Consider the following 13,773-nt stretch of genomic DNA (forward strand, 5'->3'; position numbering starts at 1 on the left):
TTTCAGTGATTAAATTAGCGCTTGTGTGCAGTTGAGCAGATCAATGAAATGCGATTGTATCTGTTGCAACTGATGCCTATGCCTAGTGCTTGGCACCATATTTATCGAGCTCTTTTGGACTTTTTTAACCACTTTCTTTAATGTGGTTTAGTAGCTTACTGCGTGGGATCTTTGGGGTTAAAAGTGGAAAATACTTTTTTTATTTTTTATGAATAGAGTAGTATTAATTATTAATTAAAACATTCCCGTGAGGAAATTACTTTCTCTTTTGTCTGCTATAATGGGATTCGAATTAACGTTAGGTAACGTTTGCTTAAGTGTCAGTTGATTAAAGTGGTTAGTTTCATTACGCGAGGATTCTGATGAAGTCCTGCCCAAAATATTGTGTTAAAATGCACACCACGCGTTAGTGCTTTAAATGTCTGTTAAATCATGATATATTTTCGATGTTAAATTTGATGTTGGAAAACTGAACAGGCCGGATCTGCTATGAACTGCCATATGTAACTAATATGAATTTATGTTATCGACTTACGAATGGGAACACAATTTCTCATAACTTGTCAATTTAAGAGGTATATATTTTTTATGAGAATTTCTTTTGAATTTGTATTTAATGCAGGTATAGGACAACTCAGAAAGCTGTCTCTCCAGCAAAAACTGTGCAGTTCATCATTAATTATGTGAATAATATTTCTACTATATATGAATAGACACCCAACGTTGAATTAATTTTTAAGAATCCCTTTGAATTCCTTCAATAAGGTCATTTAAATAATCATTTCTTTTCGACGTTAAATTAGATGTTGGAAAACTGAACAGGCCGGATCTTCTATGAGTTCACAAATGTAACTCATATGTATGTACGTTATCGTCTTACGAATGAGAACACAATTTCTCATAACTTGTGTATGTCTGAGGTATATTTTTCTGAGATTTGTATTTAAAACAAGTATTGGACAACTCCGAAAGCTTTTTCCCCAGCAGACATTGTGCAGGTTATCATGATATTGTCATTATATTAAAAATATTCATACTACTTATACAGTTATTAAAATAAGAAAGGTTATTTATTCTGGTGGTGTAAATTAGAATGCAGAATATTTCTACTATTATTATTATATTTCTTTTTGCACAAATGGTTGCATTTGATATGCGGAATCAAAAAGTAAAAGTAAAGTAGTTTATTCTGGTGGTCTAAATTGGAATGCAGGTGTGCGAGGAAAATGTATTTTTCTATTGAAGAAGGAAAGTGCCCAACACGAGTAAATTCCCCCCAGAACATTTCTTTCTCTTTTGACTGCTATAATGGGATTCGAATTAACGTTAGGTTAAGTGTCAGTTGATTAAAGTGGTTAGTTTCATTACGCGAGGATTCTGATGAAGTCCTGCCCAAAATATTGTGGTAAAATGCGGACCACGCGTAAATGTTTAAACTTCTCTTGAGATTTCATATTTTGCGATCATATCCTGTAATTTCAGTAATACTCGAAGGACAACTGTCATTGGCGTAACTCTGGCCCTCATTCTGACAATCTCCGATCACAGACCTCAAAGACAATCAGAAGCCAAGAATCAAGAATAGATACAGAAAGCGTTCTTATACCTGCACCAAGGAAGCTCTTGAATTCACCTAATGAGAAACGGCTGAGAAGCCAACTGTCCAATGACTTTTCGTCCTTTCAATGTATAAAAAGGCATTCCCAAACCGATCACCCGATTTGACTAAATACTCTCAAATTAAAGGTACGATAGGTAATTTCGGACATCCAAAGGTAGAGAGAGGAACCCCACCCGTGCCACCCCATTGGCTGTGGCAATTAGAACCAATTTTCAACCATTCAGCCATTCATTCATTCATTCATTCATTCATTCATTCATTCATCATCCTAACCCGTTTATCCTGAACAGGGTCGCAGGGGGGCTGGAGCCTATCTCAGCATACATTGGGCGAATGGCAGGAATACACCCTGGACAGGTCGCCAGTCCATCGCAGGGCACACACACACTATTCACTCACACACTCATACCCACAGGCAATTTAGACTCTTCAATCAGCCTAACCTGCATGTCTTTGGACTGTGGGAGGAAACCCACGTGAACACCGGGAGAAAATGCAAACTCCACACAGAGAGGCCCCGGCCGACGGGGATTTGAACCCAGGACCTCCTTGCTGTGAGGCGGCAGTGCTACCCATTGCGCAAATTTTCAACCAATGAGTTTTAATTATTGTACTTATTTTTAAACCGGAATTTAAGCACAATAAACACAAGCAGAGGGTGAGTCAACATATGTTGAGGAAATATTTGTCTCTTTTCCTCCTCGTCCCTTTTACGTGGGTGAATTTGTATTGGCAACAATGATGTTGAAGAAATATTCAGAGTCAATAGTTGCTCATTAAAAAATCTTTAGTTTAAAATAAAACAGATTAATCTGGGGAGTCTGTGTTCTCTGTGCAAGAACACCTGATTATGTGTCCTCTGCACTTTCATAAAACAAACTGTACTTTGCAGCTCAATGTGTTTTAACAGACACACAGTGAGGACTGACTTAATCATTTTAACATAATTAAAAATGATTCTTCAAACATTACGGTGTATCATTGTAGTACTAAACCGCATTTGAAATATAGTATATAGATATATAGTAACATTTAGGAAAAGGTATTTTTGCACATGATTCTATATTCTAACCATTTCACAGTTTTAATGAAAGTATTTAAATCAAACTTCATCATTCCTGCTTTTCAATAAGGGCCTTTTGATCAAACTTCAACACATGCCAGTGAGCCTCTTTTTAAGTGATAGGAAGGGATTGGTCTTGTATCAATGTTTAACACAAATCATGCCTATGGTGCCTTTAACCCATTTAATCCCACCGGTCACAATAGTGACCGAAAAAAACTTTGTCAGTCATAAGACTCTAAAAATATCACTGAATGATGTATCAATGCAGTTCCAACAAATATTGAAAGAATAAAGGGTCACAATGAAATGTGAGCAGTGTCACATGTTCACTGTAATTTGTCACATGACCAGAGCTGTTTACTTCCTGTTTACACCATGATAAGAGGATGGCAGCATCAAACCTCTCAGAATCAAGATAGGGATAAGATTTTTGGTAGACATCATGATTGAGGTGTCTAGTATTGATATGTGTATTTTAATTTGCTCAATTTTGTTCAGTGTGGTCACAGAATGAGTACAAATGTCAACGGCAACAATAGTGACCGGTGGGATAACACAGTGTCTCTTGGTATACACATAATTATACATATACATACAGTAGTTATTGAGTTATTGTACTACCCAACTTTCTACTGTGTTCTTTCTCTTAGTTTAACTATGTCTGAAATCCTGGATTTGTTGGATTGAGAAAGATGCAGTCCTCAGTGATTGCGATAGTGATGGGTCAGATGGGGACTATGGGGGGGATGCAGGCCATTTGCCAGCCAGGCTGTTGAATGCGCATGCTGAAGTTATGCACACAGATCATGAGTGGAATAACATTGCCAATGAAGATGACCTCCCCTTCACCACACCCCCTACCCCTCACCCTCCCCCCTCCCCCACCCACCACCATTGCTCCCCTACCCTCCTCCATAACAATGAAGAACTACAAGTTTCTAGCCACCAGCGGGGCCAGCCAGAAGACCCAAGAGCCTCTAGCCGCCAGAAGGGCCAGCCAGAAGACCCAAGGGAAAAGCTAAAGGTGGGCAAAAATAAAGATAGAGTGTTCAAACGTTCAAAGAGGCCAACCACTGCTGTTATTCCAGAACACATAGTATACAGCCCGAATGCTGCAGAATGTGTAAAACAAAGCTGCCTCAACCCAATGGATGTTTTCCTACTAATGTACCCACCCACCCTAAGAGAAATGACCATTGAAATGTCCAATCTCTACTCAACCCAGACCAAGGGCAAGCAACTGAATCTGAGTATGGATGAGCTCCTTACCTTTTATGGGATCCTTATCACAAGTGGGTACAGCTGTGTTCCAAGAAGACACATGTACTGGTCAAGTGACAATGATGTGCACAATGAAAGCATTTCAGGTGCAATGCGGAGAAATCGCGTTGACGAAATAATGACCTCAATTCATGTGGTTGACAACACAAAGATCACTGATGACCCATTTTTCAAGGTTAGACCCATCTTCTCTGAACTGAATCAGTCATACAAAATCATGCCATTTCAGGAATGGCTGTCAGTGGATGAGAGCATGGTCCCATACTATGGCCGACATGGATGTAAGCAATTTATAAGAGGTAAACCAATCCGGTTTGGTTCCAAGCTATGGAGCCTCGCTTCATCTAGTGGTTACATGTATCACATGGAACCATATGGTGGATCCCACACTCTCCTCCCTGAAACAGAGCTGGATCAGGGACCCAGCGTTGTTCTTGGTCTTTCAGAGCAAGCTCAGGTGACAACCTCTTCACATCACTTGCACTCCTTGATGAGATGACAAAAATATGATATGGGAGCTCTGGCACAATGAGGCAGAATCGCCTGTTTGATGTCCCTTTCATGCCACAGAAGGACTTCATGAAGTTACCTTGGGGAACCGCTGAGGTTCTGACCCAAGGAGAGAAGCTGCTGGTCCGGTGGAAAGACAATAACATTGTCACAGTGGCAACAAACGTGGAGGAGAAATTCAGTGAGGTCACTGTCAAGAGATGGAACAAGGAGCGGCATGCCTTTGATAAAGTCCAACAACCAAAATCCATCCATCCATCCATCCATTATCTTAACCCGCTTATCCTGAACAGGGTCGCAGGGGGGCTGGAGCCTATCCCAGCATACATTGGGCGAATGGCAGGAATACACCCTGGACAGGTCGCCAGTCCATCGCAGGGCACACACACACTATTCACTCACACACTCATACCCACAGGCAATTTAGACTCTTCAATCAGCCTAACCTGCATGTCTTTGGACTGTGGGAGGAAACCCACGTGAACACCGGGAGAAAATGCAAACTCCACACAGAGAGGCCCCGGCCGACGGGGATTCGAACCCAGGACCTCCTTGTTGTGAGGCGGCAGTGCTACCCATTGCGCAAATTTTCAACCAATGAGTTTTAATTATTGTACTTATTTTTAAACCGGAATTTAAGCACAATAAACACAAGCAGAGGGTCAACATTTGTTGAGGAAATATTTTTTGTCTCTTTTCCTCCTCGTCCCTTTTACGTGGGTGAATTTGTATTGGCAACAATGATGTTGAAGAAATATTCAGAGTCAATATTTGCTCATTAAAAAATCTTTAGTTTAAAATAAAACAGATTAATCTGGGGAGTCTGTGTTCTCGGTGCAAGAACACCTGATTATGTGTCCTCTGCACTTTCATAAAACAAACTGTACTTTGCAGCTCAATGTTTTTTAACAGACACACAGTGAGGACTGACTTAATAATTTTAACATCATTAAAAATGATTCTTCAAACATTACGGTGTATCATTGTAGTACTAAACAGCATTTGAAATATAGTATATAGATATATTGTAACATTTAGGGAAAGGTATTTTTGCACATGATTCTATATTCTAACCATTTCACAGTTTTAATGAAAGTATTTAAATCAAACTTCATCATTCCTGCTTTTCAATAAGGGCATTTTGATCAAACTTCAACACATGCCAGTGAGCCTCTTTTTAAGTGATAGGAAGGGATTGGTCTTGTATCAATGTTTAACACAAATCATGCCTAAGGTGATATACTATTTCAATCTCATATATATCCTGCTTTTTCTTGATTGTTAAATGTTGTTTGATTCTTTCTAACTACTACTAATCTAGGTTTTGTACAGTACTAGTCCGATTAATACACTTACTGTCTGTCTAACTAACTAACTAACAATCACTTTTATTGGGTAGTTTAGAAATATTCACGAAACTAACTCACTAACGCTATCTCTTAGTATTTCTGCTCTGTTCTATAACTCCGCCTCCCTATGCTATCCCTGATGACTCGTTTAGTTTCAGCGAAGTGTTCGCACCTGTCTCTAACTATCACTACGTCTTCTAACTAAGCAAATGTCTACTCCCTAATCCGGAGCCGTATGTTTTGCATGTTTTGTTTCCTGCGTCCAGTCCGCGTTTTCGTCTACCTCCCGTTATTATGTCATTACTCTATTGTGTTTCCCCACCTGTTGTCCATTTGTTTAGCCCACCTTTTCCTCTGCCCCGCCTAGATTGTCACCTTCCCTCTTGTATTTAAACCTCAGTCTCAGTATGCTTCGTTGTCAGAACGTTGATCTTGATAAGTGCCGATTGTTTGTAAGCCTTGTTATAGAGATTCTTGGAAGACACCGCCTTGCCTTGCCTTGCCTTGCCTTGCCTTGCCTTGCCTTGCCTTGCCTTGCCTTGCCTTGCCTTGCCTTGCCTTGCCTTGCCTTGCCTTGCCTTGCCTCCGACTCCGACTCCGACTCCGCGTTTGCCCTGCTGTACCTTCGCCCTGTGATTTTCTGGATTTTGACCTCTCGCTTGTTTTTTCGACTATTCTTTTGCTTTTCGTTTTTGGCTGTGTTTTGGATCTCTTGGCTTGTGACTACTGGACATTAAAACTACTCTTTTGGATTATCCTGTGGTCTGCGTCTGGGTTCCCTGGACCGTACATAACAAATATTTGTGCATTGCTCTTGCGTTTCCCCCACGTGCTTTTTTAAAAGATATGGACAGAAGGTTTGCCCAAATTCAAGGAATCGGAGCGAGTTGACTCCCTCTTCGCAACTTCATGGAGAGTTGTGCGCGACAGCATCAATTTTCCCTATGGTTTTCATTCATATTTCCCCAAAAAGTATCTGCATTTGAAGTGACCCATCCTTTTCTGCAGAATCGAGGGTTCTCCGGCATAGAAGAGCAGATGGCAACTAAAATATGACGTGTGTAGCTTTGTTCCTGTAAGCTGTTCATCGTGCTGAAACTTAGCTCCCGTATGAAGAGACTTATGTTATTTCATTGATCTTTTTTTTTCTTTTTTCTATTATGAGTATCTGAAATGAATTATATGATGGAAAAATGAGTGACAATTTGAGAATGTCCTTCCGCTCTCAAAATGGCATCTCTAGGCTGTCATACAGGCATGAGCTCATGTTTCCGCTCTGCAGGCAACCGCACACCGTGAGAACAATGACAAAGCAGGCTCTTCACAATGAAATTCATGCACTTTATTAACTTTTGTAAATATAAAAGATTTTCCAAATAAATAAGAAATAAATTAATACAGTAGAAAACACGTTTTACATTAATGGAAATAAATATATGAATTCAGAAGAAAATATGTTTCGCGTGTTTGTACGAATAAATAAAATAATACATAAATCAATAAATAAATTCATGAATATTCAAATTAATACTGAAGGCACTGTCGATGTCAGATCCATGGAGCTCATGTTCTTTTCGGCCAAAGCAAGCTGTCTGACTTTTGTTCGAGGATGAAAAGCAGGGTGCGGACAAGCTCCTTCCGCACGACTTCCCACGCGCAGAAAGAGTTCTGAGGAGAGAGGAGAGACCGTTAATATTTTCTGTATCACTGAAAACTCGAATTGGACTCAACTTAGTTAAATTGAATCAAAATGAACGAGTATACGTACTTAAATGGAAGCTAGTTGTCTCGGATGAAAGATTTTAAATGTGGCCATTGAACACTCTCAAAATGCATTTTCCACACACTTGTTGTGTTACTATACTCTTCTGCTCCTTGAAACACATTTTGTGTTGAAGTTACTACTTGTATGATACAAATATACAATTCACGTGTTACAAATTGAATTTTTAACAGACTGTGTTGAAAGCAACAGAAAATGTGTTGTCCTTATGTCTAGACACGGACGTGTGTTCAAAAATCCCACGTTGATCTATTGAGTGAATTCGGTTTTTTCAAGTTGATCTAACGTCTCACTTTTTTCACTGTAACAAGAATGGTTTAATTGGAAATGAAGTCAAATGTTTGGTGAATGTATGATTTTGTGGTGTTCTCTTATTCTTTCGACCATACCTTCTCTTGTAAAACCGCTGCCAGTCTCTCAAAATAATTTCTGAGTGTCGCACTTCTGGCAGAGACGTCGGTGTCGTCAGAACCGGCACTCTCTGGCTTGCTTCGTCCCACCTGAAATAATCATCCATGACCCACCGAACACAATCATTATTATTTTTATCCTTATTTCATACAGATTACAGCAGACTTAAGTGCCTATTGTATTTTCACTATCAACCTTCAAATATAATCGTGGATCTGGACCCAGATAAATTATTAAAGATGGCAAATTTCCTATTGAACCTCAAACGAGGACTAAAAGTAAAATATATAGTATGATTGCATCCAAGAAACTTGTATTATGTATTTTTTTTCTCCTCCTGCATTGGTCTCAGGAGGTTAATGGCAATTTCACGAATGATCAAAATATGTGACGCCTACAGCTAAAAATGTAGCCTCAATATATACGGAATAGCTATAGTTAATACATTTCAGTATTTTAGTGGTCACTTACACATTTGTTTTTTTCAACCAGGCCGTTGATGATATTTTGGAAGTTGTTTAATTTAGATTCATCCCACTCCGTCGGTAAATCGTGGTTTTCAAACAGGGAGTTGATGCTGTGCAGAGTTTGATAAACGGCAGTCCGGACGCTGTCGTTCTGCTGTGGTGGGGAAAGGGATCAGCATGATGGAAGTGCGCGGTGCAGGCGGACTTAAATGCGACATGTTCGTTCCCTCAGCCTCAGGTGAAGGCCGCAGTTTTGAGAGCGCGCTCTTACCTCAGCGGTTCCATTGGACGCAAAAGCGGACCCTGGAAAAGTTATGAGGACATTCTCATTGATGCATTCTCCTGGGAAAGTGCCCCCCTAAAATAGAAAGATGGGGAAAGGATGACCAATAAGTCTTTCTTCATGTCAGCAAACTTCAGAGAGGATATGAAAATACATGTTTTAAAATGTACCATGTCTTTTAGAAGATTGTGGCAGGTCTGAATTCGGGTTCCATCCAGACGACAATTTATCGGCGCACTCAAAACCTGTGACACACAGAGCAGGGCGCACAGGCAGGCGATGTTCTCGGGTGTCATGTTCATGATGTGATGGATGACCTGTATCAAAAGAATATCGACACATTCAAATATTGGGCCCTGGAAAATGAAGCGCAATGACTATGAAGCATATTTAACAATAATTCGTTACCTTTGTGGTAGACGTCCTTGATCTTCCCGCAATGTGGTCTGACTCCCGAACTCATGTCCTCCTGCGGTTTTTATACTTTAAAGACACATGTGTATGAAAAGTGAAAATTACTAGCCAAAGATGTAACCAAAGTGAACGAATCAGGGAAAGTTAAGCAAAGAAGAAACCGCAGGGATTCCGTTTTCGAGTTTTTCAATTCCCCTTCTTGACTGTAAAACAGATAGAAGGTGCATCTGGTGCAGTTTACGTTTTATTTTTGGTAATTATTTTCGATTAAATATTTAATTCATAAAACGTTCTTGTGCTTCACTTAGCTGAGGGAAACCAGGCCGTCAACAACAGGAACCGTGGAAGCCCAGAAAAATCTCTCGAGTCGGAAATGAAGGGCCAAGGATACCACTAAAGAACTGGGAGAGGTGGAGATGCATCGGAGATGAAGTGCTACTGTTGGAGAGATGGGTGCCTATATCTAATGCCATGGCATGAAAATATAGGCCACAAACACCCATCTCTCCAACAGTAGCACTGATAAAGCCAGTATGCTGATAAAGCCAGTATGCTGATAAAGCTAGTTTTCTAATATCCGGTGAATATCATGAACCTTAAGAGAAGAAACGATATTCTCGATTCAGGAAAGATAAATTATCATTAGGCTGGACCTTTCGGCAATATGTCTGGTAACCGCATCATATATTCGTGTTTTCCAATGTCCACCTCTGTTTGCAGACTTGAACCTGATGAATGGTCGGGAGAGACTTGAATTGGAGAGCAGTGTGCAAGTGTACACCGAAAGATATAAATGGTCTTGGATGATGATGTTTAATGAAATGGTTCCTCTACGTAACCAGGCCGTCACCAACAGGAACCGTGGAAGCCCAGAAAAATCTATTGAGTCGGAAATGAAGGGCCAATGATACCAGTAAAGAACTGGGAGAGGTGGAGATGCATCGGAGATGAAGTGCTACTGTTGGAGAGATGGGTGATTGTGGCCTATATCTAATGCCATGGCATGTAAATATGAACTTGGTGGTATTGTCCCTTTGTCCTTTGTGGGACATTGCGATAGAATATGTATGCTGATGAAGCCAGTTTTCTCATAGCAGGTGAACATCATGAACCTTTAGAGAAGAAAAAATATTCTCGATTAAGGAAAGATAAATTATCATTAGGCTGGACCTTTCGGCAATATGTCTGGTAACCGCATCATTTATTCGTGTTTTCCAATGTCCACCTCTGTTTGCAGACTTGAACCTGATGAATGGTCGGGAGAGACTTGAATTGGAGAGCAGTGTGCAAGTGTACACCGAAGGATATAAATGGTCTTGGATGATTTGTGGAGGATTGATCAGTGCCTCCGATATGTTTTCCAGTCCCATTAAACACAACATAAGATGACCCCGTCGTGTTGTCGTTGCAAAGGGAGGATGCCCCAAGTACCATAACCAGGGTTGTGCATATCTGTGACATGTCTGGTAATATATTCATGACAAAGGTTCAATTTCTGTTCATTCTAGATAATCATTCACGTAGAATATTTCACATTCCACAGAGCGGAAATACAGCTCCGGACTTTCGTTGTTTTTTCTTACTTTTTGTCGAGGATGTGAATCATTTTGGAGGATACTATATACGCAGGAAATATGCGTTCGTGTATAATATGCAGCAAAATCCCACAGTTTGAAAAAGTATTCATAATTTATTTGCAAAACAGATTATATAAAATAATTTTCAAATAAATAACAAAATTAATTAATATAAATACATAAATAAATCAGTGATCAAATAATGTTTTCCCAAAACGAATTTTGTTCAGATGCAGTCCCATGTGTTCTGTGGATCAGTCCGTGGTTCTCCGGTGAGTAGCTTCGCTCACTGTTTCTTTCTTCTTTCCAAAAACTGTTGGAGCTTCTCCAAGCTGTGACGAACTTCCTTCCTCACAACCTCCCATGCGCATGCGCTCTGGCTCTAAGAAAAGTTTGATGAAAACAAGTCCAGCTTCAATATTAAAGCCTAATTGAATTTATTTTTCATGAAAATAAGATGGTATTGCGCATTGACAGTTATTAGTATATATGCGTAAATTTCCACAGGAACAGTTAAACAGGCCACATTTCTAGGATAATGCAGTTGACATTTGTATGTTAGGATGAACGTGTTTGGATACCTTTTCTTTTAAAAGCGTATTCAGTCTTTCAAAGTATGGCTTCAGCCTCCCGTTGTCGTCTGAGGGACGCGTTCCATCCCCGGTGGATGTCATCTTGCTTCCAACCTTAATGAGACAAAGAAGATAATGAAAGCAGGAAGGCGTGTAGGATGTGTATACAATACACCGTGAGGACCGCGTACTTACGCATTGCTCCAAGTTTTCAGTTTGACGGGACAGCAGATTTTTCAAGAGCTCAAGCTTTTCAGGATCCCAAGTTGTGGAAGACAGGTCATTGTGGAAGATCTTTTCCACGTCTCTCAGAGCATCATATGCTACTGATGCAGCATCAGAATTCTGGAAAACAAATGATGGATATGCGTAAAACAAATTACAGCTAACAGTTTCGACAGCGGTATAATTCTTCACACACTTTCAAAATAAAATAGCCTTTGTTGAAATAATAATTTTTCCTAACTGAAATTCAAATATACGTACTTAGAGTCTGTGCTCCTAAGTAGCTTCGCGAATTGTGTCATCGGAACGTTTTACGCGTTAAATATCATCAATATAAATGGTTGCCTTCTTGAATTTGTTTTTTGGCCTATTCGTCAAAGTTAAGGATGAGTGTTGATTGAATCCTGGCTTGCATCGGATCATATTCACATAATCATATATTGCATTTATTTAATTACTGAGATTGCCAAACTACCTGAGGCTCGCTCGTGGTGTCGTAGGCACCCTCTGGAAACATGAGTTTGACGTTTTCTTTCAGGCATTCGGGTGGAAAACTTCCGCCCTGTAAGGGAATTGTTTTCATTATAGGCACAGAAAAGCTCAGAGTTGACCATGAATACACAACAATATTAAATTGTCCTCACCATGTCGGTCAGAAGCTGAATGCATTCTGCATTTAGTTTCCCCAGTTTATACTGCGTCCATTTGCATTGCAGTGAGACGGAGTGGTCCAAGAAGAGCAGAACCGCGCAGATGCTCCAGAACTTCAGCAAACACATTTTCAGTGATTAAATGAGCGCCTTTGTGCAGTAGAGCAGATCAATGAAATGCGATCGTTTCTGTTGCAACTGATGCCTAGTGCTGATTGGCACCATATTTATCGAGCTCTTTTGGACTTTTTTAACCACTTTCTTTAATGTGGTTTAGTAGCTTACTGCGTAGGATCTTTGGGGTTAAAAGTGGAAAATTCTTAATTTTTAAAAAATGAATAGAGTAGTATTAATTATTTATTAAAACATTCCCGTGAGGAAATTACTTTCTCTTTTGTCTGCTATAATGGGATTCGAAGTAACGTTTGGTAACATTTGCTTAAGTGTCAGTTGATTAAAGTGGTTAGTTTCATTACGCGAGGATTCTGATGAAGTCCTGCCCAAAATATTGTGTTAAAATGCAGACCACGCGTTAGTGCTTTAGATGTCTGTTAAATCATGATATATTTTCGATGTTAAATTTGATGTTGGAAAACTGAACAGGCCCCATCTGCTATGAACTGCCATATGTAACTAATATGAATTTATGTTATCGACTTACCAATGGGAACACAATTTCTCATAACTTGTCAAATTAAGAGGTATATATTTTTTATGAGAATTTCTTTTGAATTTGTATTTAATGCAGGTATAGGACAACTCAGAAAGCTGTCTCTCCAGCAAAAACTGTGCAGTTCATCATTAATTATGTGAATAATATTTCTACTATATATGAATAGACACACGACGTTGAATTAATTTTTAAGAATCCCTTTGAATTCCTTCAATAAGGTCATTTAAATAATCATTTCTTTTCGACGTTAAATTAGATGTTGGAAAACTGAACAGGCCGGATCTTCTATGAATTCACAAATGTAACTCATATGTATGTACGTTATCGTCTTACGAATGAGAACACAATTTCTCATAACTTGTGTATGTCTGAGGTATATTTTTCTGAGATTTGTATTTAAAACAAGTATTGGACAACAATTCATACTATTTATACAGTTATTAAAATAAGAAAGGTTATTTATTCTGGTGGTGTAAATTAGAATGCAGAATATTTCTACTATTATTATTATATTTCTTTTTGCACAAATGGTTGCATTTGATATGCGGAATCAAAAAGTAAAAGTAAAGTAGTTTATTCTGGTGGTCTAAATTGGAATGCAGGTGTGCGAGGAAAATGTATTTTTCTATTGAAGAAGGAAAGTGCCCAACATGAGTAAATTCCCCCCAGGACATTTCTTTCTCTTTTGACTGCTATAATGGGATTCGAATTAACGTTAGGTTAAGTGTCAGTTGATTAAAGTGGTTAGTTTCATTACGCGAGGATTCTGATGAAGTCCTGCCCAAAATATTGTGCTAAAATGCGGACCACGCGTAAATGTTTAAACTTCTCTTGAGATTTCGTATTTTGCGATCATATCCTGTAATTTGAGTAATACTCTACCCGGATGAC

The 13,773-nt window shown here is 39.3% G+C and overlaps 2 protein-coding genes across 2 annotated transcripts; both read right to left on the minus strand.

Moving 5' to 3' along the window:
• Positions 1-7,390: 7,390 nt before the first annotated feature.
• Positions 7,391-9,067, minus strand: LOC133114938 (interferon alpha-4-like). The gene is made up of 5 exons (XM_061224632.1): positions 8,942-9,067; positions 8,760-8,846; positions 8,493-8,642; positions 8,000-8,110; positions 7,391-7,495 (listed from the first exon to the last, which is right to left on the minus strand). The coding sequence occupies exons 1-5, from the start codon at positions 9,065-9,067 to the stop codon at positions 7,391-7,393; spliced, it is 579 nt and encodes a 192-aa protein (XP_061080616.1).
• A 1,981-nt stretch (positions 9,068-11,048) lies between these two features.
• LOC133115216 (interferon a3-like) lies at positions 11,049-12,338 on the minus strand. The gene is made up of 5 exons (XM_061225012.1): positions 12,204-12,338; positions 12,035-12,121; positions 11,530-11,679; positions 11,344-11,448; positions 11,049-11,144 (listed from the first exon to the last, which is right to left on the minus strand). The coding sequence occupies exons 1-5, from the start codon at positions 12,336-12,338 to the stop codon at positions 11,049-11,051; spliced, it is 573 nt and encodes a 190-aa protein (XP_061080996.1).
• Positions 12,339-13,773: the final 1,435 nt, after the last annotated feature.

The sequence above is a fragment of the Conger conger genome, chromosome 16, assembly GCF_963514075.1.
Source record: "Conger conger chromosome 16, fConCon1.1, whole genome shotgun sequence".
Lineage (NCBI taxonomy): Eukaryota > Metazoa > Chordata > Actinopteri > Anguilliformes > Congridae > Conger > Conger conger.

Coding starts and splice junctions, on each gene's coding strand:
- LOC133114938 (XM_061224632.1), bottom strand. CDS start 9,067: ATGACACCCGAGAACATCGCCTGCCTGTGCGCCCTGCTCTGTGTGTCA. Junction 8,111..8,492: donor TGGTTGAAAAAAACAAATGT/GTAAGTGACCAC, acceptor TGATTATTTCAG/GTGGGACGAAGCAAGCCAGA. Junction 7,496..7,999: donor CAGCGGTTTTACAAGAGAAG/GTATGGTCGAAA, acceptor CTCTCTCCTCAG/AACTCTTTCTGCGCGTGGGA.
- LOC133115216 (XM_061225012.1), bottom strand. CDS start 12,338: ATGTGTTTGCTGAAGTTCTGGAGCATCTGCGCGGTTCTGCTCTTCTTG. Junction 11,680..12,034: donor ACACCACGAGCGAGCCTCAG/GTAGTTTGGCAA, acceptor TTTGTTTTCCAG/AATTCTGATGCTGCATCAGT. Junction 11,145..11,343: donor ATACGCTTTTAAAAGAAAAG/GTATCCAAACAC, acceptor AACTTTTCTTAG/AGCCAGAGCGCATGCGCATG.